The 25,226-nt window shown below is 46.8% G+C and overlaps 1 protein-coding gene across 1 annotated transcript in view; it reads right to left on the bottom strand.

The window, feature by feature from the left end:
- ITGA11 (integrin subunit alpha 11) overlaps positions 1-25,226 on the bottom strand; it is a 111,618-nt gene that overhangs the window by 58,393 nt on the left and 27,999 nt on the right. The window contains exon 2 of the mRNA XM_015595883.2: positions 22,991-23,102. Coding sequence (XP_015451369.1) covers positions 22,991-23,102 — 112 coding nt within the window. The remainder of the gene's footprint in view (positions 1-22,990; positions 23,103-25,226) is intronic.

Here is a 25,226-nt window from a genome sequence, read left to right as displayed (position 1 = left end):
CTTTCCAGACCTTGGTTTTCTTGGCTGTGAAATGGGGTTAACAATTCCTATACTGCCTACCTCCCAGAGGTACTTTTCACATATGTCAAAAGACACTGAGAAACAGAAGGGGCTGTAACAAGGTAAGTTACACACAAAGACTGGGGGCTTCCTAGAAGTTGTGTATCCTGGTCATGGCCAAGATGGGACAATCTGGCAATAAATATACGAAGTCATCGTGATCCCAAATCTGCTATAAGACTGGGCTTTGTCCTTCTCAAAGGACTAGGGCCACCCCGTGTGTTCCATCTTCAATCCTCCGAGACCTGATCTCTCTGGAGGTCTGTGGTACTACATGAGGGAGCAGGACAGAGATTACTGTCTCCATATTACAGATGCAGAAACCGAGGCTCTGAGAGGGTTGCTGACCCATGCCCCACAGTTAGTTTGTGGCAGAACTGGGACTAGTTCTCCTGCGACAGCTTTTTCTGTGTTGCCCCAAATATTTCTTTGCCATGAAGGGAGGGCCCGGGTCAGCCCTCCTTGCCATTCTTGAGTCTCGGCATTACGTGGGCCTGTCGGGCTTGAGGTTTTGAGGATATGATTCAGTCTCACTGTGAGGGGAGAACTGCCGAAGCACAGGGAAAATGTTTGCGTCACCACCGAGACCAGTCAAATTGTTCCTGGGGTCTGGCAGCCCCTGCCACCTCCTGCGGCCTTCGCCTTATATAGCCATCTGCAGCCTCAGGGTCTGCTGTGCCTCTCAGAGACTGGACATCCTACACCCTCTGGCGTGGGCACTAGCACGGCACGACAAACCCCAAGGTCGTGGCGAGCATCAGGCCCTTTCCAGGGGCTGTGCCGTGACTCACTGGCTGTGGGCTCCTTGCATTCTTCTTGTGGAGGCACGGGGAGCAGGGCTGCTGTGGATGGGAGATTTGGTGGCAGGCTTCAGCCACAGCCCTGTAGGACCCTTCCCTGGTGATCACCCTCTAAACAGGACCTTGTCAAGGGAGGAGGTTCACCGTGGAGCTGGCCACCTGAGGGAAGCAGGATGTGGCAGTCTTGGACACTGGGCTCCTTGGCTCCCAGCAGGACACAGGCTAAGAGAAGGGGTTTCTGGTTCCCTACCACACACCCTCCAACAAGGCCCCATGGGGACGCATGCTGTCTTGTGCTGTTCCTCAGCTCTGTCCTTCAAGGCAATTTTAGTCTCTGAACCTTTTAACATGCACACTCCTGTCAGAAAAAAATGTACTTCTAATGTGTTTAAATTTATATGTTAATTAAACCAGTGTATAACTGTCAATCTGTATATTAAATATCTCTAATCCCTTTTTTCCAGATAAAATATAAACCTAAATAAAACTTGATTCATTTTGTTTCTATGCCCCAGTATACCGTCTTGCACCTCCCCTGTCGTATGCACACCCTTAAAGACCATCCCTTTAAAATCCAGCACAAATCCCCACCTGCTCCAGGAAGCCCCGCCTCGATTAACCTAGGCTTTCCCACATAAACCAGCATCTAATCCCTGCTGCCTGTTGTGGCCAGTATTTTAGTGTCATCTTTCCATGAGGGCTGAGATGTCCTCGTATGCCCTACTGCACTAGTATAGGGTTGTCTGGAATGCTCTTGGAAAGAGGTACCCAGTGGCTAATCTCTCTTTCTGTCTGACAGGCTACAGCAGCAGCAGCTTTAGGAGCTTTTGGCTTTGCCTCAGGTCTAAGAGGAGCCCCCAGATTAAGTGCCTGGAGAAAGGGTTGCTGAGAAATTGAGTATTTTCTGTGCATGGAGGTTCCTTGGAGTGACCCCCGCTTCCATTTCAAATGAACGTTGCTTGCTTCCTTGGTTTCCACTTTCCTCTTCTTAACGGTCCTCATGTCTGTATGGAGGTCCGGGGGACCTGGCTCCATTCTCAGTTCTAGGGACCAAGCACATACCTCAGGCTAGGCCATTTTTATCTCCTGGCTGTAGTTATTGAGTCAGGGTGGGCAAAAGATTTAAGTCACCCCAGTAAGAGAGAATCTCAGGACTTCTGCTTTGGAGTCAGGGACCAAAGTATATAGATGCCTGGAACTGCTGGCGGCCACCTTATGATGATTAGAGGTGTGGGCTGATGCACTGGGGGCTGGGGCTGAGAGAAGCATTAAGAAGAGGAGCTGAAGTCCTGATGATACTGTGAATCCCTGGATCAAACAACACTTGAAGCCTGTACTTTTCTGACATATAAGCAATAACTGCTTTTAACTGTATAAGCCCCTTCGAGTTGAGTTTTTAGGTATTTATAACTGAAAACATACTAACTAGAGCGTACAAGGCAAAAAAAATCCCCCCCCCCCACATAGTTAAAATTATCCTTAGAAATTCCATCTTTCATCATGCTGTAAGAGGAACATGGCATCCAAAACCAATGAGAGAGGAACAGATTCATAACCCCCATCTCATGCTCCATCTGGGGCATATATTTTCTGCGTGAGTGGTGGGTGGACTCTCAGACATCATGTATGTTATTCCTCTCTGATTATTTAACCGAATGCGGAAATCCGGTCCCCTGGCCCAGCCTTGTGGAAACAGACACCCTTTTGTTCTATGTGCATCCCTCCACAACGGCCACTTGGACAGGGCTGTCCAGAAGTTTGTGTTTACCTGGTAACTGGCCTCACAGACCATCAGAGCTGGGAGGAAATGTGGAGACTCCTCGGGTCAACCTCATCAAGTACCAATGTGGCATCGGAGGCCTGGAGTGAGCAAGTGCTGTGTCCGAGGTCTCAGAGCAGATGGTGGCAGAGCTGGACTGTTGCAGTGTCCTGACCCCCGGGGCAGTGCTCTCACAAGCCACAGAGGGTGGAAAGCCTGGAGGTGGTACCTGGTACCCTAGACGCAGCTTGGCCTTTTACTGGCTTCTCTGGGGAGGCAGATGTGAACAGCTTTGCTCCCCAGGAGATGCGGTAAACAGAGTCCATGAGCAGAAAAAGGCCATCGGATGCTTGGAGAAGGAAGGAGGAAACCTCCAACTGATGGGCCTGCCCCTGGAGGAGGTCCTGAGCCCAGAGGCCAGCATGAACCGCCAAGGAAAGGCGAGATGTGGGTTTAATACCCACTCTGGCCAGTCTCTTTGCTCCTCTCTGAGAGATCTGGTCCTCACATCCCAGGAAGTCCAATTACCACTGCTTATTCTTTTCATATTAATGAATCATTTTTGATTCAATTGAATTACATTTGATTTCGATCACCAGGACAGCTTTTGGCTGGAAGGGAAGTTAATAACTAAGGCTTAGAAGGTGGCTGTGACAAGCCTGCAGAGAGACACTGGTCACTTTCAGAGCTGGGACTCCATGTCCAGTGTTCTTTTTCTTAGTATTGTGGAAGACCAGAAAGTTCAGCAAGCCCAGCTCTGGGGACTGAGCAGTGCCCAGCACGGGAAGAGGGCTGCCCTCCCTGGAGCCAGCTGGGCCTGCCGCCCAGGGGCCTCTTGCCTCTTCCCCTTTCATCTCATTCCCTGCTTCACCTGTTCCTCTCTAAGCTCCCCTCCTCCATGCAAACCTACTCCAGGCCCTTTATTCTATTTCTCTCCTGGCTTCATTTTCCTTTCCTGAAATCAGATAGGAGTATCAGGGAGGGGGTGCCACTTGAAGAGCAGAGAATTCCAGGGAACAAAGGAGAGACTATTCCCTTAGAGAGGCTTTTTTCCTCCCTCTCTCCATGGAAAATGTAATCTCCTCCAGTCAGGGTGAGTACGGTGGCTAATATGTTCAAGATGGGGCTGGGGAAGTGCTGAGTGCAGCAAACACGTGTTGGGGGTGGGGACCCTGTGCTGCACTTGCTGTGGACAGGATGTAGAGGGAGAGCCCACCTGAGTCTTGCCTGCGGAGGGATGACGGCACCTGCGCATCTTCCTGGGCTTGTTGGAGGGGCTTCTGGTTCTCTGTGGCTCAGATGCCTGGCAGGGCCTGGACTGCTAGGACCCAGGAAAATGAGGACCCCTCTGTTTGCCAGCACATCCTTTAGTGTCTATACCTCTGTGAAACTCTCATCAGAGATGGGAATTCATGAATGCTGTGATAGTTAATTTTATGTATCAACTTGACTGGGCCACAGGGTGGCCAGATATTTGGTTAAACATTATTCTGGGTGTGTCTGTGAGGGTGTTTTTGGATGGGATGAACATTTTAATTGGAAGTCTGAGTAAAGCAGATTGCCTTCCCTAACATGGATGGGTCTCATCCAATCAAGGCCTAAATAGAACATAAAGGCTGATCCTTCCCCAAGTAAGAGAAAAACCTTCCTAACTGACTACTTTTAAACTGGGGCATTGACTCGTTCTTACCTTTGGACTCAAATTAAAACATTAGCTCTTCCAAGGTCTCCAGACTGCTGGTCCTCAGACTAGACTCTCTGGTCTACACGACTGGCTCTCCCGGTCTCTAGCTTTCAGACTTATCCTGCAGATCTTGGGACTTGCCAGCCTCCATAATCATGTGAGCCAACTCCTTATAATAAAGCTCTTTGTATACAGACGGTTTCTGGCTTATGACGGTTCAACTTACTATTTTTTAATTTTTTACGATGTTGTGAAAATGATATACATTTAGTAGAAACTAGACTTTGAATTTCGATCTTTTCCCACTCTAGAGATATGTGGCATGAAAGGATACTTTCTTGCGATGCTGGGCAGTGGCAGCGACCCACAGCTCCTAGTCAGGCACACGATCACGAGGGTAAATAGGGTATTCATTATGTTTGATGATTTTGCCCAACCGTAGGCTAATGGAAGTGTTCTGAGAATGTTTTAAGGTAGGCGAGGCTAAACTACAATGTTTAGTAGTTTAGATGAATTAAATGCACTTTCGATTTACGATATTTTCAATTTACAATGAGTTTACTGAAACGTGTTCCCATAGTAAGCTGAGGTAGATCTATTGGTTCTGTTTCTCTAAAGAACTATAATACATTTGCAAAGTGCTTGTTATGTGCTAAAGGCTTTACGCACACTGATTCATGTTGCTGAAGATCCACACCCTTGTTCATTCATCGAATCATGAGCATTTATGGAGCTCCTACTAATGTACCAGGTACTGAAGGCATGATGGGGAATGTAATGTTGTCCCTGCCTCTAGCCTAGCAGAGGAGTTGGGCAGCTACAACAGGCCATTACGACGCAGCAGTGGTTCTTAACGTGGATCCCGGGCCAGTAGCATCAGCCTCCCCTGTGAACTGGTTAGAAGTGCAATGTCTTGGGCCCTACCCAGACTGGCAGAATCAGAAACTGAAGGTGGAGTCCAGCATCTGTGTTTTAACAAACCCTCCCAGAGATGCTGATGCACTTCTCAAGTTTGAGAAGAATCTTAATGCATCGTGAAAAACACTTATATGGGGGAAGCAGAAGCATGGTGACCTGCAACCCAGCTGGCACTAAATCCATTCCAGCAAAATCCACCCTCTTCACCATGCCTTCCAGACTCTGTATAATCTCACTGCTGCTCACCTGTCTGTCCCAACTTTTACCATGGCTGCTAGGAATTCTGCTCTGCACAGCTGGGTCATCATTTAGGGCTCAGTTCCAATGTCACCTCCCCATCGTGAGGCCTTTCCTGACCACCCGTAGCTGCCCGTCTCACTACTCAGCCTCATCTTCCTCATGAAACTTTGTACTCTCTGATGTTCTCTTCTTTATTTACATTTAATCATCCTTACCACCCCCAGTAGAATTTGAGCTTCAAGGAAGCTAGGACCTTGTTGGTCAGGTCCGTAGTTCTAGACACCCCAGCAACCAGAATGGTGCCTGGCAGAGTTGTTCTCCGAAATATAATTGTTAAATGAATTAGCTAATCTCCTGGCTTAGTGGGGTGACTGTAATCTGTTAGCCTGCAATTTGGGACCTCTGCCTGCAGGCCCTCTTTTGTCATCCAATACCTGGGAGAGTAGAACATGCTCTATTAGAGGAACTAACAGACCACACCGTGACCTGAGACAAGGCTGTTAACTGCACTTGGCCTCAGTGTTCTCATCTACTAAATGAGACTAAACATACTTGGGCTACTTATCACCCATGGTTTTGAAGGTGTATGAGTCCCTGGTCAGAGTCACCTGGAGAGCTATCAATGCACGTTCCTGGGCCCCATTTCAAGAAGGTTCTAATTCAGCTCGTTGGGGACAGGGCCCAGAAATCTATTTTTTAGAAGCTCCCAGATGTGCAGGCAGGATCGGGAGCCCTTGTGTGAAGAATCTGCTGAGAAAGCAGATATGAGGCTCTCTGGACATGTTAAAAAACACATGTCCCAGGAATTCTCAATACACAGCAACTTCCTCAATGGTACAGACATGGTCCAGGATTATTTGTTTGTTTGTTTCTTTTGGTCACAAGAAAATACATACCTATTTTAACTGGTGCAAAAAGGACTAACTTATTTAAATTTTTTAGATTGTAAATGTAATACATGTTGTGTAATGTTCATAGTGCGGAACCGTGCAAAGTAAGACGTGCAAGGCCACTCCCTCCCCTTTGCAAGCCAGCCCTTTGGGGAAAACTACCATCAGCAGCAGGGATGCAGGAAACCTCCTAGGCATGTACGTAGGGAATTGACAAAATGAAATCCTTCTACACATGTGCTTCTACAGCATGCTTTTTACACTTAGTTATTTTATATAATTTCCATGTCAGTATATATCAATGCCACACTCAGACTTGGTTACCAGGGCCCCTGCCCTGGGTCCCACTCGGACCCTTCTTTGGCTGTGCCCTTCCTTGGGGCGAAGAATCTTAGGAGTCAAGGGGACAGACCCCCTACAGCCCATGTCCCTTTACTGTGGGTATCCAGGACACCAGAATCTCCTGCCCAAATACTCTGGGACAGGCCTGTTCTCTAGATTGGACTTTTGGTGGTGGGTCACCAGATGGCACTAATGCAGGAGTGGCTGCTTGAGGAGATGTGGACAGAGGTTGGATATATGGGATGGAGTGTCCACACCTGTGAGGCCCCTCAGTTACCAAGAGGGAACTGCAGGTGGGAAGAAAAAATGGTGGGCTGTGGACCAGAGCCCCCATTTGCTTTCTTGACCTAGGCCTCTCAGATGTCAGGGGCGGGCCTGATGTAGATGGATAATACAGCTCTGCCTCATCCTTTATACTGGTTGCATCCTTTATACTGGTTGATTTCACTGGTTGCTTTTCTCTTTAGCCATTCTCCTATTGATGGATATCTAAATTGTTTCAACCTTTTCCTATCGATAGCTGTTTAGGTGCTTTAAAATTTTTCCCATTGCACAGTCTTTTATCAATACTGATGAATAAAAATGCCTCGGTGCACAAGCAACATCATGGAGCAAGGCAAGTAGTATGCACAAAGCCCTGTTGCTGTGCAGGCCGCCCTGGAACCAGCCTCTGCCGCCTCGGGCACAGAGCCTGCTGACAAGCATCATCACAGCTGTTGATTTCACAAGCTTGGCTCTCTGCTTTGTTCCTGGAAACTTCTGGGTCTACCTCAGCTTACATCCAAAAAGTTATTTTTTCCTAAGTTGCAGAAGTACTTAGAACAGAAGAGAGGAAAGTGAGTGAAGGTGACCACAAAGAACGTTTTCAACCCATTTGAATGGAAGATGAGAACCTGATCCACTGACTGTGAAGAATAGTGGCCAGAATGTGCCATTTAGTGCCATGCCCCTCCTCTTTTCACAGCCAAATGCCAGCCTCACAGGCCACTTGTCCTTTTCTCACCTAACCTGGTACTCTACTTCCTGCTTCTGCATGTGCAGTTTCCTCATTTTAAACTCAAACTTGCCCCCTTCCATCTGCCCTTCAGTGCCTCTTCCTCCAGGAAGCCCTCCTCCATCTCTCGGCTGAAAGCTCTCCTCCTCGATTCCCATGATGCTCTGTTTGTACCTCCCTTGTCTGCTTTTTTCTCCTCTTTTTTAGATAATTTGCCTCTAGACAGCAGAGAAAGAAACCGATCCATCTTTAAATCTCCTCCTCAGTGCTAGTCAAAGCACTTTGAACATAGTCAAGGCCCAATAATTGCTTGTTGAGTAAATAAATTGATGGACAGATAGAGGGGCAGCTTGTTTTATGAAGACGAACTGAGTCTTCACGCTGCTTCTTGAGGTGTAACTGGGAGCAGAGCTGGGCTGAACTCTTGTGGGTCTCATTTGCAGATGAATCGCTAACCTTGGGGTACCCTTGGCCCAGCTCTCCCCAGGAAGGTGGCTGTGGTCTGGTGTCCCCCCAGAGAGTCTGAGTTCACAATGTAAAAATTTCTCCTTTTCAAAATGTCTGATAAACTCTTGCTTGTTTTTCCAAGCGATGCTCAGAATCCCCTTCCCCTTTCCCAGGTTTATAACAACTGTTTCCCCTGAAAATGGAACATAAACACAACAATAGTTTGGGTAGACGTTTCTCAGTGGAAGATATAGTTTTAATTTCTTGGTATGTGCCAGGGTGACAGCTCCTCAGCTGGAAAGGGGCCTTGGCATTCCCTGCTCTTTATTCTTGGCAGGACTGTTTCTTTTGTTTCATAATTAGGATGATGATACCTTATATGTGACCAGCGTGTGCACCCAACAGCTCATTGCATTGGACTCATAGCCAGGAGAGGCGACCAGACAGGAGAGCAATTCTTTTCAACTCTAGAAGAAAGCAAGGCCCAGAGACTGTCAGAATCTTCTGGGTAGAAGCTGAGGCACAATTGGGACACCTGTTATGCCAACTGTGGTCAGTGCTCTAGCCACGTAGACTCGGATGATGTGGAAAAAGAGGAGAAGGCCCCGAGGAGAAAGGACAGACGATCTTTTTTGATCTTGGGCCTGTTGACACATTTATGATTAGCTCTGATCTACTCTCAGATGGGCTAACTGACCTAGGGTGAGCCACCTGCCCACTCTGGGCCTTGGTTTCCTCATCTGTAAAAGGAGAGGCTTGGACAAGTTCAGTTAAAAGGAGGAGTTAGTGAGCACTTACTGTGTACCTGGGCACTGCGGACTGAAAGATGAATGAAGCATAGCTCGCACCCTTAGTGTGCTGGAGGCTGAGAGACCGACACCTGACGATTTCAGTGTGGAGGGTAAGGCTGTGAAAGGGAGGTGCCCAGGTGTGACAGGACACAGAGGAAGGACGCTTGCTCAGCCATTTGAGAAGCCTTCCTGGAGTGGGCGACTCCTGAATGGAGCTTTGCAGGGTGAATACGTGTCATCCAGGTGACAAGGGACTGGGATCCACAGGGAGGAATGACAGCTGAGTTCTGATGGTGTCAGTGCTTATGTGTGTTATTCTAATGCACCTTCCATAGTGAACTTCCTGCTTCTGTGGAGCTTGTGGTGGAGTCAGTCTCGACCTAGATTCACATCATTCACCTGCCTTCTTCTTCCCCACCTACAACTCCCTGACATTCCAAATCTCCTATCTTCTCCCTCACTCGTCCAGAGGATTCTATCTGAAGTGGCCTAAAGTATGGATGCCTACATGGACATGCATTGTCCTCTGATCAGGTTCCCCCGCCAACTGCTTTCTAGGGTCTCTAAATCCCTGCTGTTGGTCAACCTTTTGGATTCAGGCATGAGAGGGTCACTCTCAATGGAAGCCTGGAATGGAATTAACCTATGAATCCATGGGGACACATAGACCCCTTAAAAAGGATTAGGTCAGTGGTGCCGGAACCTGGCTGGTCATTGCACGTACCTTGGGATGTTTAAACATAGAGATTCCCTGGTCCTACCTCCAGAGATTCTGATTTTGTAAGTCTAGGACTGGGCTGAGGGATCTGTATTCTTTTTTTTTTTTTTTTTTAATTTTCACAGTCGAAAGTTAAAAAAAACTTTCTGTTTGCCAGCTTTAGGAACCTCTGGATTATATCGTCACATGATCATCAGACTTGGAAATGATAGAAAACAGATCACATGGGAATTAGGGGCAGGATGCCCAATCAAGAAACAGTTTACAAACACTGGGTCACGCATTCATCTACCTTCAAAGCACTTTGTATGAACAAGCAAATAAATTAATGCAGGTATGAATGAATGTTTGGGGGAGTTTATTATGTGTCAGGGACTGTGCTAGTTGCTTCCTCTGACAATGACACGCTTAACCCTTACCATCACCCTGTGGGAGAGAGCAGTCCCATTTTGAAGCTGAGCAAACTGCAACACAGAGAAGCTAGGTGACTCGCCCAAGTCACCCAGCTGGCTCAGGGTGGCTCTTTGCCTTACTCTTCTACCTGGTCCTCTCACTGTCTCAGGGCGTAGGAGAGCAGGGTACACAGAAGCCAGCCCTGTGTTCCATCTGGGAGCCCCGAGTTATTTATACCTGGGAATCATCCGCTCTGCAGAACCCTTCAAGGTTCTCTCTGACTGGTTCAAAGCTCAGACTGATTTCCCTCCTCTTTTTTCCAGATTGTGAGTAAAGGCTCTTTTTACATTATTCTTATTTTGCGAAGCTGTAAAGAACAAAGAGGCTATGAACTCATTTGAACCACTGGGTAGAATTTGTCATTATATTTTTGGAAATGTCCTCCTTGGGTTACGAACTCATTGGCTCAGTGTTTGGGGAGGGTCATAGGTGACAGTGCAGAGAGAAGCTGATGTCATAAGGCCAGTTGCCCAGGTTGGGCCAGGCCACTATCTGCCTTCTACCTGACTTTGATTTAGCTGGGACCCTCCAACCTTTGCAGGGAAAGACAAAGACAGGAAATCTCAACGTCTTCCATATGGGGCCATAGTCCCCAGGCCCCTTATAACAAGAACGTCCGGCTTTGAGCTTCCCTGAGATTTAGCTTGAGTCATACCCAGCCTTCTGGAACCATTCTCTCCTCCTTCTATGGGTCTGTGCCAATCATTGAAGATGCCCCTGCTCCCCCGTTAATCTCTCTTAGCCCTTTGTTCTTCATTTCATCTTCTCTCCTCTTCCCATTTCCCCATTTTATTTTCCATTTCTCTTAATTGGATTTTTCTGTAGCTCTCTCTCCACGTTTCTCCGCATTATTGGCTCAGGGCGACTCATTACAACTAAACAAGGAAAAAATGATTCAAGAGGAGTGAATTTAGGAATTCAACAGAAAATGACAGAAACTTATCAGGATGGTCTACAGCCAATAACAAGCGTTTGCCATTGGCATTGTATCTGAGTGTTGCAGCTGTGTGGAAGAGAAGTTGCTGAAAGAGAAAAAAAAGCCATTTGAAAGGATTTGAAATCCTGAGGAGCCCTTGATTATTCACAAAGGAGTCAGGGAAAGTTAGAAGGAAGTAGCCTGGAGAAAACAAGGAGTAGATAAAGTAGTCATTGATCACGGTTAAGATTAATGAGAAAAAGCATTTATAGCACATTGATTTGTTTTTCCAATTGTATATAACCCTAATACACGTTTATGCCACTTTGTGGTTTTCAATAAGGAGTTCTGTTTTTCACATTTCGTAGCCTCATTGAATGGAAGCTCATGCTGCCCTGAGTTTGTGACATCCATGGGAAGCTTAGATGATTGGAGAGAGGAGCTATTACCAGGCAGCTCGTTCCTCCTAATATCAGGTATAATAGTTGCAGATAAAATGCCAAGGAGCAATTAAAAACTGAGTACTAGTTCTGAACATTCAAACCTATGAAACTATAGAAAGTCACTCTCTAGATTGCTCCCATATCTTGGCTATTGTAAATAATGCTACAATGAACACAGGGGTGCATATATCTCTTCTAATTAGTGTTTTCTTTTTCTTCACATAAATACCTAGAAATGGAATTGCTGGGTCATATGGTAGTTCAATTTTTAATTTTTTGAGGAACCTCCATACTGTTTTCCATAGTGGCTGCACCAATTTACAATCCCACCAACAGTGCATGAGGCTTCCTTTTTCTCCACGTCTTCTCCAACACTTGTTATTGTCTTTTTGATAATAGCCATTCTGATAGGTGTGAGGCGATATCTCGTTATGGTTTTAATTTGCATTTCCCTGATGATTAGTGATGTCGAGCATCTTTTCATCTGTCTGTTGGCCATCTGTATGTCTTCTTTGGAGAAGTGTCCATATGTCTTCTTGCGAGAAGTGTCTATTCAGGTCATCTGTTCCTTTTTTTTTATCAATCGTTTTTTTAATGTTGAGTTATATGAGTTCTTTATATATTTTGAATGTTAATCCCTTATTGGACTTATCATTTAGAAATATCTTTTCCTGTTCAATAGGTTGCCTTCTGTTTTGTTAATGGTTTCCATATAGTCAATAATATCATAATAACTTTCTGTGGTGACAGATGGTTACTAGACTTATCATGGTGATCACATCATAAGGTATATAAACGTTGATTCACTATGTGGTACTCCTGAAACTAATATAACATTGTAGGCCAACTCTACTTACTGAAAGAAAAAGTCTGTCACAAAATAGTACACAATTCCATTTATAGAAAGTTCAAAACCAGGCTAAACTAATCAATTTTTATCATGGTCAGAGTAGTGACGAGTTTTGGCAGAGGTATTGGTGATGACGGTACACAAGGGAGGCCACCAAAGTCCTGACAAAAGTCCGTATCTCGATCAGGGTGGCAATTGCATGGGTCTGTCCACTTAGTAAACATTGACTGATATGGATATGATCATTACATGTACATCACATGTCATTTATGATTTGCGCACTTCTCCAAGTGTGATTCAATTAAAAATGACCTTTTTTTAAAAGTCATTCTCAAGATGGAGTGATTTTCAGCACTAGTTTGTTCTTCACCTCGTGTGGAAAACTCCCCTTCCCTCTCCTCGCTGGACTTAGGAAGCATGTCAGGGTCATAAAAGCAACAGTGTTGGCATCAGAGAAGGGAGAGAAGCGTGAGAGCCCACAGAATGCTGGAGTGGGAGGGGTGGCAGGTAGAGAAGATGCTGAGTTGGCGAATCCCTCTGGCTTCCCTGAACTGCCCAAATTAAATTCATTTTCTTTTGTGAAGCTTAGTAACCAGGAGACGTTCCTTTCACTGTTTCTGTTACTGAGACGATGTGTTTTACACCCCAAACTCCTGTTGGCTGGCCCCTTGCCTTGACCCTTTTATGGCCCTGAGGACTGGCCTTCATTAGCTCTAGCTCCGGTTGACCATTGCACGTGTGTCAGAGGTTACCTGCGACCCTCATTGACATACTTTTCAAGTTCCGGGAAAAAATTGCTTGGAGATACAAAATGCCTTGGGAGCCTTCTCCAGGCCATATCTTAAATGCCCCAGAATTCTTGGAGTGTTCTGCGGCTAACAGGCTCTGTGGCTGTTCGCAGAGCCGCTCTGTGATTCTGAGGTCCTGAAGGTGCCCCAGCTCTTGCCTGCGAGGACCACTGTCTGGATTTCCACTCCTCCAGCCCCCTGTGTTCGCACTCTTTCAGTCCATGCTGCCTGCCAGGGTCTTAGCCTGGGGCCCTGGGCCAACGTCTCCCCACAAGAACAATTTTAGTACAGTTTTTCTCTTTTTTTCCGTATCTCTTGTCCTTTGGGTGGTTTCGTCTTATCCTGGGCTTTGCTTCTGTAGTGATTTATCCTTTAACCAGAGTGAGTCATGGTGCCAAATTTTATTTGTTCCAAGAGAAAATAGCAGAGGGCAGTTAGGTGCTGTGGTGTTGGGAGCCTGCACTGGGGGTCCGAGCCAGGAAAAAAGTGAGCTTGGGAGATTTCCACAGCAACAGAGCCTGAGGCTGCCCTAGGCTTCACCCCGGGCACCCAGGAGGAGGGACCGACTTGGATAAAATCTGTCATTCTGTCCAAACAACAGTTCCTGGGGCCTTTTTCCTTGGGAAACCCTATTCTTTCCTGGTGGGGAGCCAGCATAGGGAGCTAGCTCATCTAGCATCTGCCACAATAGACACTTCACACACCACCTCCTGTTTCTTCTTCATAAGAACCCTTTGGGGTTTGCATCACCATGCCCATTTTACAGATGAACAAACTGTGGTCTAGTAAGTGGATGTGGTGTGCTCAAGTTCCCACAGCTTGGAAAATGGCTTCACAGGGAAGGGCACTTAGGTTTGTGTGGTTCTGAAGCTGAGATTTTTGCTGAGTAAGGAGCCACTGTGATGTGTCTTCATTTATCTGCTGAGGCTGAAGATCTGTGCAGCTGCTTCTCATCCCACCCCCACCCCCAACACTGCTATAACTCTGCAGAAAAGGGCCACAAATGAGAGGCTAGAAAATTTGGAGGGTGGGAGGGCCTGAGGGCTTCAGCCCTTGGCCCAGGGCCTGAGGGCTTCAGTCCTTGGCCCAGGCTCGAGAGCCAATTTTTGTGGATTTATTCCTCATTGATTACCTTTCCAGTCAACCTCAAATTCCACCATCAGTGGGCCTCTGCGTTTAGACATAAAAGACCCTAGTGAAAATACAACTTGTTATCTGGAAAGGTCAGTACATAAGGCATTGTAATGGAATTAATGCCTTACCGAAATTAAAGTTTAGTTTAGGTAGATATCACCTGGTAATCCTGAGACAAGGGACGCAGGATGGTGGGCGAACTAACCCTTTGGCAGTTTTCACCTAAGCTCTACGTGGAAATATCACAGGAAGTGGAAGCCATGGGAGTGGGAGTTGAGATACTGGGATTGAGTCCTGGCTCTCCCACTGATGTAGTTTCTTTCTACCTCTGGGCCTCAGTTTCCTCATCTGTAAAATAAAGAGGTTAGGGTACACAATTTCTAAGACCGCTCTCAGGCGGAGGGAGATTCCACAGAAGCTGCAGCGGCCCTGAAGGCCAGCTCCATCCTTGTTTACTGTCCATCTGTGTCTCCTGGGCCTGCTCCCAGATACCCTGCCCCTTCCCAACCCACCTCTGCCTCTAAGAATTGGGGTCTGCTGAAGACCATAGCAATGATGATCTTGTCTTTAAGCTAAGGAGATTAGCCCCTCTGCCTGAGGTCTCCACCAGTGGAAGACACTGCATATGCAGAGAAGTTTCTGGGAGAGATAGCTATCTACCTGTGCCAGGCAGGTGCATTCTAACTTTGTCCACCTTTGGGGCTGAGGGTTCCCATCCCCTGCATGACACCAAGCCTTTGGGAGGAGGTGGTGGTGGTGAGAGGTGCTGCTAGGATCTACGCTTCGCCCTGGTAGAGGGCTTGCTCCCAAGTCCAGCAGATTTCTGGGTCTTCCTCCCCACCGCCTCAGCGTCCATACACAGAGCACCCAATCACACAGCCCTTTCAGCATCTGAGCACAAAAGCCTTGAGTTAAGTTTCTGCAAAAGATTCCAAAAAGGACCTTTCAAAGTGATGGGAAGCTGTCTAGGACTCCTTGTGACTTTGAATGGGTCAGGCCACCAAGTCTGTCCTTCCATTGCTGAGGGTAATGACAGTTAGGTTTAAGATGCTCCTTTTCTCCACAAGAAGCTTCTGTTTCTCACCAGGGCACCCCGGAATTTAGCAGACTGAGGCTCCGGTATGGTTCTGTAGGGGTTGGTCTCCCATTTGACCAGATTCTCTTTCTCCATTTTCTCCCCACCTCCAGAGGCCCCCTCTTTCTCACTACTCTTGTCCCTTTCTCTGTGTACACACTCTCCTCTACCTCCAGCAGAGGGAGCAGCCAGGTAGCACCCTGAGGGCAGCAAAGCAGGCAAGGGGGCGGGTGCTGAGAAGCCTGGACTGGGCTCCTTCTCCTTTTCCTCTCCTCAAGGGTACAAATCAGGCTGGTGAGACTAATGATGTTGGTGGCTACATACGAAAGCAGGGATGGGGTTGGGAGGATGGGGATAGGTTGCCCCCAAAACCCCTATCATGCCCATATCCATCCAAGACTCAAGTGCAGCAGCAAAGAGGAGAAGGAGAGAAGTGATGAGAAGGAGGAAGGGGTTACAGGGGGAAATAGGAAGAAAAGTTGAGAAAGTAAGGAGCTGGGTGGGAAATCGAGAAATCGGGAAAAGAAAACGGGCAGAGAAGAAAAGAGGAAGTTGAAAAGTAGGAAGAGGCAGAGGAAGGGCTAAGAGAGATGGGAAGGGCTTCGAGTAAATGATAGTAATGAGATATGAGTAGATCTTCTCAAAAATACGCTCCTCTCTCTCCTCCCAACCCCACCTCCGTCTGTACCTCCGGCTGTCTCTGGGCTCCCAATGTGCCCATTTCCCCCCATGCAGGCACCTACACTGGTTTGAGGAGTTTTATGTCTGCCTGTTGTCACCAGCTTAAGATATTGGGAAAGGAAATCTCTAGGCTGGTAGTTCTGAGTATGGCCCCCAGACCAGCCGCCCCAGCCTCACCTGCTAACTTGTTTGAAAAGCGAATTCTCAGGCCCCAGCCAGACCTACCGAATCAGAAATTTTGGAGGTAGGGCCCAGCGATCCGGTTTAGCAAGACTCCCGGGGATTCTGATAACAAAGCCGAAGCCAAGGTTTGAGAACCACTGCTCTTGAGCAGTAATGGCAGATGCTTTACGTACGTTGCAGTGAGTCATTGTAAGAACCTTGGACTTATTCCGTGTGCATGGATGTACTTAGAAGTAGTTTCTCACATCTCAGCGGCTCCGGGCCTGTAGAGATTTGCCCAGCGCTGCGAGTTCCCCAGCTCTGCCCCTTTAGCTACTTCTGGGAGAGACATTGGAGGATAAGCACTCAGAACACTGTACCCCCATCTTCCTGGTTCAGGACAGACAGCCCCTCCCCCTCTTCCTCACAATTCTCCCCTCCTGTGCCCTCGGGGATAGGGATACCACACTCCCTTCAACCCTTACCTCTGATTATTTCCCTCCTCCAGGCTTACACCCACAGGCATCCCAGGGTTCTGTGCCAGCCCTTCTTCTGCTCTCTTAACCACTCCTCTGAGAATGCAGTTCTCCCAATGCATATCTGAGTCTCTGCCCAGCTGAAGGCCCCTATCCCCTGCTTCCAGCTAGCCATCTGCACTCCGATGACCCGCAGATACTTCAAACCAATGGGACCAAAGCTTAGCTCACCTGTTGTCCTACAGTCAGTCCTCTATTGCTGGATTTTGCTTTTCTGCTTTTCACTATCTTCCCAGTCAGCAAACATATGTCCTCAGTCATCCTCATCCTGTTTCGTCTCTGACCTCACCTCCTTCTCTTCTTGCCCTAGCTCAGTCTACTCCAGCCACACTCGTTCCTTGTACATTTCAAGCTTTTTCCCATCTCAGGGCCTTTGCATTTGTCATTCCTTCTGCATTGCTGGATTTTGCTTTTCTGTTTTTCATTATCTTCCCAGTCAGCAAACATATGTCCTCAGTCATCCTCATCCTGTTTCGTCTCTGACCTCACCTCCTTCTCTTCTTGCCCTAGCTCAGTCTACTCCAGCCACACTCGTTCCTTGTACATTTCAAGCTTTTTCCCATCTCAGGGCCTTTGCATTTGTCATTCTTTCTGGAATACTCTTTTCTCAGATATCCATGATTGCCTCAGATTCTCCCTTTCCTTCGGGTCTCTGATTGCTGTCACTCTAGCACTGAGGCCTTCCTTGATGGCCTGTATAAAGTAGCAGCCTGCACCCCGCCCACTGCTCCCAAGCCCCCTTACCTTGCCTAATGCTTCTCCATTGCACATCTCACTATCTGACAGACAATGGACAAACTAATAATGTTTGTCCCACTAGAAGAAAAGCTCCATCAGGGTAGGGACTTTGTAATTTTGTTCACCACTGAATTCTCAGGACTTAGCATAGGTTCTCAAGAATGAATGAATGCATGATGTTTATAATGCAGTCCCCTTTGTCAAGACCCCACCCTTTAGACCCTCCATTCACCAAGACCTCTGCAGCCTTCCCACCACACTCCCCACTTCTCTCAATTCTATCCTCTATATGGTAGCCAAAATGATCACCCTAAAAGTTACAACTCTGGTGAATCACTCTCCTGCTCAAAAACCTCCAATGGCTCCCCACTGCCTCCCAGATACAATCCTCCTGCTCTGGTATTTAAGAACCTCCAAAGTACAATCCTTGCCTTCCCAGGCTTTGGTCTCACTGCTCTGCTTTCTGCAGCTTCTCCTCCACTAGCCCCATGGAGGGATAGTGTCTTTTCTCTAAATGTGGCTTCTTTTCCAGATTCCTTCCACCCAGTCCTGCTGAGTTAGGAATTCACTCTCCCCTACATGAAGTCTTATAACCCTTTCTGCGTGCCCTCTGTTGGGATTTATCACCCAGGGCTCGGGCTCTATGACCATACACCCTCTCTTACTGGCTGGGCTCAGCACTCGTTTCTCCCACACAGATTTATGTGAATCTGCTAGTGCTGGGCCCTGGGGACACCACAGCCATGGCTCTGGTGGGACAAGCAGTGCAGCCAGTGAGGAGGGGCACAGCTGTTGGAGACTATAGGTTCTCTCTCAGCCTTAGGGATGGAGCAGCTTCTGTTCTGTATCCCCTTGGGCTCTAGAACTGGCTCAAACACTTATTAATATGTTATCTCTCTTTCAGAGTCTCGGTTGCCTTGCCTGTAAAATGCGGACAAGCCTGCTTCTCTTACAAGCTGCTCTTGTTCTTGAGCCTGTACCCCAGGGAATTCACCATGGCATCTTAAAGCCCACTGAGCTTCAGAGGGGTCCCCTGTCGGAGCCCTTAGGTGTTGTCAGACTCCTGCCGCCCAATGTCCTCGAGGGCAGGAGACGAAATGCTCTACCTTGCCAAGAGCTGAGGCCTCTCTCTCCAGGCAAGACAGCTTCAATGACAAACTGGAAACTTGTGGGGCCCAGCTCTGTGTTATCTCATCACCAGGAGGCTTCCTGCTTGGAGAAGCCCTCTGCAAACCCTATACTGGAGCTTCTGAGACATCAAATGGTCTTAAAAACTAACTGACTTAATGATTTCAACGTACATGCATTAGAGTCATGTGGATTAAATTTCTCTGAAAATACACAAGGGCTTAAAAAGCAGGGGCAGAGAATACTCAGCCTGAGAGGAATTTGTTTTCTCTTTTCCTTTTTGTGTGACTGTGAGTGTTGTTATTGTTGCTAAAACCCAGGCATGTGAAAAACTGTTCAAGATGTCTGAAGCACTGGTATACCGTCGGCTTCTCCAGGTTTGAGGTCTGAGTTGGGGATGCAGTGGGCAGAAGGTGAAGGGTTAAGAAATAAAGTGGCAGCCCCACCAGGTGTGTCCCTTCCCCTTTGGCCATTTACATCAGGGCCTGGTGCCCTTGATGTTCAAGGAGGTTCACAGTCTAGTAAATCGGAGCCAGACCCCACTGGTGCCTATGGTGGGAGACAGCTGGTGGGTTCTTCTGTGGGGCAATGCTGGGACCTGGGTTTTGGGTTGGGGCTGGGGACTGATACTGTTTCCCACTGGCATCTCCCCACCCTCAGTGCAGTTGGTGATCCTGAGCAGCCCCAGACTCCCTACTAGAGTCTCCTGGGGAGTTTTTAAAAACACAAATTCCTTGGCCCCACTGCAGGCCCAGGAAAGACAAACCAAGATGTGCCAGCTCTGCCTTAAGGACTGAAAGCCAGGTCCACTCCCAGGAGGCAGGAAGAGCATGGGCCATGGGACTGAAGCAAACCCAACACAAGGTAGGAAGTGATGTGTGCCATTAGAGAGGGCTTGGAGAAAATGAGGCCATTTTAGGCAAGGAGAAGAATCCAGAAAATTTTCATGGAGAAAGTGGTCTTACGAAGATGAATATAATTAACACCAGGTCATATTTTGTCTTGTATTGTTTTTAAATTATTTCAATGATATTAGTGTAGTTGCCATAACTGGTCTGTGAGTTATTTGAGAGTGAAACTATGTTTTACTCAAATCAATATTTTGCAGAGTCTAGAAAAATCAATTAAAAATGCCTAATAAACAAATATTGTTCAAAACAAATTCTGTCTCAGAAAAGCCAGTTCCATTTCATCTTAAACCCTTCCTACCATGTAAAGAATCTTATGTCTAGGCTGATGGAGAGAGTTTCAAATAATTATTTCAGTCTTTCAAAGTATGTCCTTATGAACATCTACTAAATGTCAGGGATTGTATCCCTGATGTCAGGAAGAAAAACGACACAGGCAATTACTATCCAGTTTGGTAAAGGTTTTCTCAGAGGAAGTGATATCTAAGTCGATGAGAGAATATGAAAGAACTTTCGACTCCAGCCATGAACAACTATGAAAGCTGGACAAAATATATAAGACAACTATTTTCAGGCACTGGACAGCAATCGATGCAGAGCTCAGTAGTTGAGAAAAGAAAAGCATAGGAGCTAAACTCACACTCACCCCCAACTCTCCCTATGACGGCACTTTCCTTTGAACACAGGGAAATACAGTCCTAACAGAGAGCAGTCTATACCCAATGAAAACGAGGGCCTATGTCCATCAAAAGACATGTATAGGAAGGTTAATAGCACCTCTACTCAAAATAGCCAAATCGAAAACAACTCAAATAGCCATTAACAGTAGAATAAAGAAGTAAATTGTGGTGTATTGCTACAGTGGAACATTACACACCAGTGAAGAAGTATGAAGTATAATACATTCGTCCATATGCTAAACCTCGAAGACATAATGTTGAGTAAAATAGGTCAGGTACAAATGAGTATCTGCTGTGCGATATCATCTATACAAAGTTCGGAAACAGGCAAAAGGAATCTGTGGTAACAGGAGTCAGAATAGCGGTTACCTAGAGGGGCACCGATTGGGAAGGGGGCACCAAAGAGCTTTCTGGGGAGATGGAAATGTTCTATGTCATGTTCTGAGAGGTGATTACATGGCATATACATACGTAGAAGTTCACTGAGCTGTATACACTTTAGATGTCTACACTTATTGTATCTAAGTTATACCTCAATAGAAAGATATCAAGTAAGATACTTCTTTATAAAAAATCTCTCTCCTTCCCTTCTCCTTCCCTCCCCCCGCCCCCGCCACCCCTCTCTCTCTCTCAAATAGAGTCAGCTAGATCTGAATGTTGGGGTGAGTTGAGTGTGAAAGGTAGAAGAGGGTATCACGGGAGAAGTTAACAGTATGTGCAAAGAAGTTCTGGAGAACTGGAAAAACTGATATAATGCAATTCGACTAGTCTGAGTGTTGAGCATAACAAAAGAGGTGGGAAAAGTGGAAGAAGAAGAGTTGGGGAAGGTCGGCAGCAGCCAGATTGGGAAGAAGACAGCACGGGACATTAATCGCCAGTGTTTGTGTGGTCCCTGAACTTGGCAAGGGCTTCTAAGAGGGCCAAGCACAGGCCTGGCCCTTTCTCTCTCAGGAGGAAGGAAAGCCTTGCCTTCTGTCAGCTAAAAACCAATCAGAGGTAGGGGAAAGCGATTAACAGTATATGTGCATGAGGGGTCTTATTGGAATGATGAAAATGTTCTAAATATGATTTGTACTGATGGTTGCATAACTTGGTCAATTTACTTAAAAATCATTGAATTGTACACTTGAAATGAGTGAATTTTCACCAAAATTAACTCAAAATGGATTAAGGACCTGAATATAAGACTTAAAATAATAAAATGCATAGAAGAGAACGTAGGAACTAAACTCAAGGACCTTGGGCTTAAAGAGGATTTTATGAATTTGACCTCAAAGGCAAGGGAAGTAAGAGCAAAAATAAATAAATGGGACTACATCAAACTAAAAAGCTTCTGCTCAGCAAAAGAAACCGTCAACAAGGTAAAGAGACAACCATTGAAATGGGGAAATATATTTGCAAGCAACACCTCCGATAAGGGCCTAATATCCAAAATATACAAAGAACTCATACGACTCAATAACAACAAAAACCCAAACAATCCAATCAAAAAATGGGCAGTGGACCTGAACAGACACTTCTGCTTAGAGGACATACAAACGGGTCAACAAATATGTGAAAAGATGCTCAACATCACTAGCAAATCAAAACCACAATGAGATACCATCTCACACCTGTTAGAATGGCTATAATCAACAGGACAAATAATGACAAATGTTGGAGAGGATGAGGAGAAATAGGAACCCTCATACACTGCTGGTGGGACTGCAAATTGGTACAGCCACTATGGAAAGTGGTATGGAGGTTCCTCAAAAAACTAAGAATTGACCTACCATATGATCCAGCAATCCCTCTACTGGGAATTTACCCCAAAGACTTGATAACTCATATTCGAAAAGATATTTGCACACCGATGTTCATAGCAGCATTATCCACAGTGGCCAGGACATGGAAGCAGCCGAAGTGTCCTATAATAGATGAATGGCTAAAGAAGCTGTGGTACATATATGCAATAGAATATTACTCAGCCATAAGAAGAGATGAAATATTGCCATTTGTGACAACATGGATGGACCTTGAGATAATTATACTAAGCGAAATGAGCCAGAAAGAAAAGGTTGAAAATCACATGATATCACTTATATGTGGGATATAAACCTAAAAGCAACAAACGAACAGGACAAACAAACAGAGACTCATGGACATGGGCAATGGACTAGTGGTTACCAGAAGGGAGGGGGAAAATAAAAAAATAAAATGTTAAAAAAAAATGTATATATAGTATAAAAAAAAATAACCTGGCATTTAAAAAAAATAAAAATAAAAATAAATGAATTTTATGATATGTAAAATATAACCCAACAAAGTTATTTTAAAAAGTCAGAGGTGAATCCTTTTGTCCTCTTGATTGCCCCTGTCTCAGAGGGGTCTTTGGGATCTTTCTGGCCCTCTCCCCCCACTCTGTCTTGCTGTCCCCTCCCTTGGCCCCACCATTGCCTATGTTTTAACTTGTGAGCGATCACATCCATCCCCTCAGAGACACCCCCAACAGCTCTCCAAGCAGCCAGGACCAGAGGAGTCACCCCCCTGATGAGACACCGAGGCCCTGAGAGGAGACAGGAGGGGGCAATTATTGGTCCCCGGGTGCCTGCCAACTGCTGTCACTTAACTGGGATAAGAAAGAGTATTCATTCCACTTTTCAGATGAGAAGATCAAGGGCCTGTGAAATGGCTCAAGTTTTCATAGTCAGGAGCAAAGCTTATGTGGCCTCCATCTGCCAGGACAAGAAGTCAAATCACTGGAAATGAGGGCGACTACATGTGAGGGTCAGCTTGGCAGCCACTAGGCTCAGGTGCCAGACGATGGGCTGGATGTGGGGAGGTCAGGGCTGGGAGGGGTGGCAGCTATTACTCACCACTTCTTGCCACTGATGTCATGCTGCTGCACCGTGTAGCCAAAGAAGGCTTCCCTGGAGCCAGGGATGACCTGGGGCCTCCTGGTGTCCATGTTGAAGGTGTCTGTGAACCCTGGGGTGGGGAGAAGAGGAGAGGAGAGCAGAGGCGTCAGGCAGGTGGAGGTCTGGGCCCCAGGGGCATGGAGGGCCCCACTGGCAGGTCCCCTACCATGGAGAGTCTAGGCTGTGGGGGAGTATGTTCTATCCTTGGGGGGGCTCCTCCATTAGGTGGTTGACATAGTCCCCACTTTGGGGAGCCCACAATCTGAAGGGAGAGGCCCAGCCATAATCCAATAGGGGAGGCATAAATCCTACTCTTAGGGACACCTGGTCTGAATGGGGAGACCAGTTCCTCCCCCAGAGAATTCCTGGTCTCATGGGGGAGAAACATCTGCCATCCTCCATCACTCCTTTCTCCAGCTCTGCTTCTTCCCGTTTCTGCTGGTCTTTTCTCCCATTTTTTTTCTCTTTTCTCTCTCTCTCCTTCTTCTCTTATACCTCCTCCCTCTCCATCTCCTCTCTCTCATCTTTGCCTGCTAAAGAGTCAGAGAACTGACTTCCAACCTCCCTCCCAAGTCTAACGTCCTAGCGGCCCTGGCCCCAACACTGCTGGCTGACTACCTACCGCTGAACCAGTCTGCAAAGCTCTGCCTGGCTTCAGCAGGGGCCACTGTTTGGCTGCGACAGCTGAGGCAAAGCAGAGAGAAAGGTTACAAACCCTTTCACCCTGGCCCTAAAGGTCTTCCCTGTTCGGTGAGGTCATATGTCAGTTTCCACCTGGTGGAAGGCCTTGGTGTTGAGCCAAATGCTTTTCCCCTTTGGCATTTTTGCCAAATCACAAGCAGTAACAAGCAGTATACATCTGAATAGCAGTTTGGGTTTCCGACATCATTTACCCTCGCAGGACTTGGGAGAATGAGCAAGCATCATCCACATTTGGCAGAGGGGGTTCAGCCCCAGCGAGGTCAAAAGGCTTATCCAGGGCTACACTGCAGGGCAACAGCAGCAGCAGCAGAACTAGTACCTCAGGTGCCTGCTTGATGACTCCTTCCCTCCATTTTCAGGGCATGTTCAGCCTTGTTACATGTCTAAGCCACACCTCTGCCCAGTTGTCACTACTAATAGGACTACTGAATTTGAGATCTGTGGGGTTTAAGGGGTGGAATCCTACCACAAGCCAAAACTTTCAGATGAGTGAAAAACAACCAGCAGAATAGAATTTTATCATTGCCACCTCTTCCATGTGCAGGACACTTTATGTTTCTCAGAATATTCATGTGTATGTTATCATTCGATCTCCATGACAACTCTGTGATGTGGGCAGCAAAAGGAAAACCAAGGATCAGAGAGGTGAAATGATCTGCCCAAGGTCCCAGAGCCTGCAGAATAGGGACTCTGAATTTGAGGCTTGCAACTGGGAGTGTCTTACTGTCCTCCCCTGGGCACTGGCCCCCTGGTCTGAGCGTTCAAGGGTGATGCCCTAGGGCACCTACTTAAATAAGGCTTATTGTACAGAAACTAATGTTTTTTTCCACACTTCTTTTTTTTTCTCAGCACATGGATGGAGTGGCCAAAAGTTCCATCATTAAAGTCACAGAATTAGAGTCCCCAGAGGCAAAACCGGAACACCTTACAGTAGGGATGTTAGATATGTGTTATCTAACTTACCCTTATCAATTGATTATTAGCACTGCCTGGATCACTGATTTAAGAAAGATTCTGAAGTCAAGTCTGGGTTCAGTGGGCAAGACTAGTGTGATCGATGAGCAGTACCTGCTGAGGATGTAGGAGAGGACAGTGGCAGCAAGTGGCTATGTAGCTGCCAACCCTGTCTTCGTGATTCTTAATCTGCCATGTGAATTTAGTGTCATGGCCCTAAGAGGAGGTGGGGCAAGCAGAGTACGTTAGCCCATTAGTGCCTTATTTACAAAGCCCAGACCATGAATGGACTTAGCCCGGATAGCAGCTGGCAGCGCTGGGGACTCTGGTCAGGTGCGCATGGTTGCATGAAGGAGCAAAAGTCTTTGGCCAGTGAAGACATGTCATGGAGGAGAGAGACATCAGTATCAACTGTGCAGAGCTGGGAGATGGACAGAGAGTGGACAAAGAAGTGGCATTGCAAACGGAGAACTCACTCTCTCCAACTCGGTCCACCTACCGCTGAAACACACACACACACACACACGCACACAAACAC

The sequence above is a fragment of the Pteropus alecto genome, unplaced genomic scaffold, assembly GCF_000325575.1.
Source record: "Pteropus alecto unplaced genomic scaffold, ASM32557v1 scaffold86, whole genome shotgun sequence".
Lineage (NCBI taxonomy): Eukaryota > Metazoa > Chordata > Mammalia > Chiroptera > Pteropodidae > Pteropus > Pteropus alecto.
This window is presented reverse-complemented; position numbering and strand designations above follow the sequence as displayed.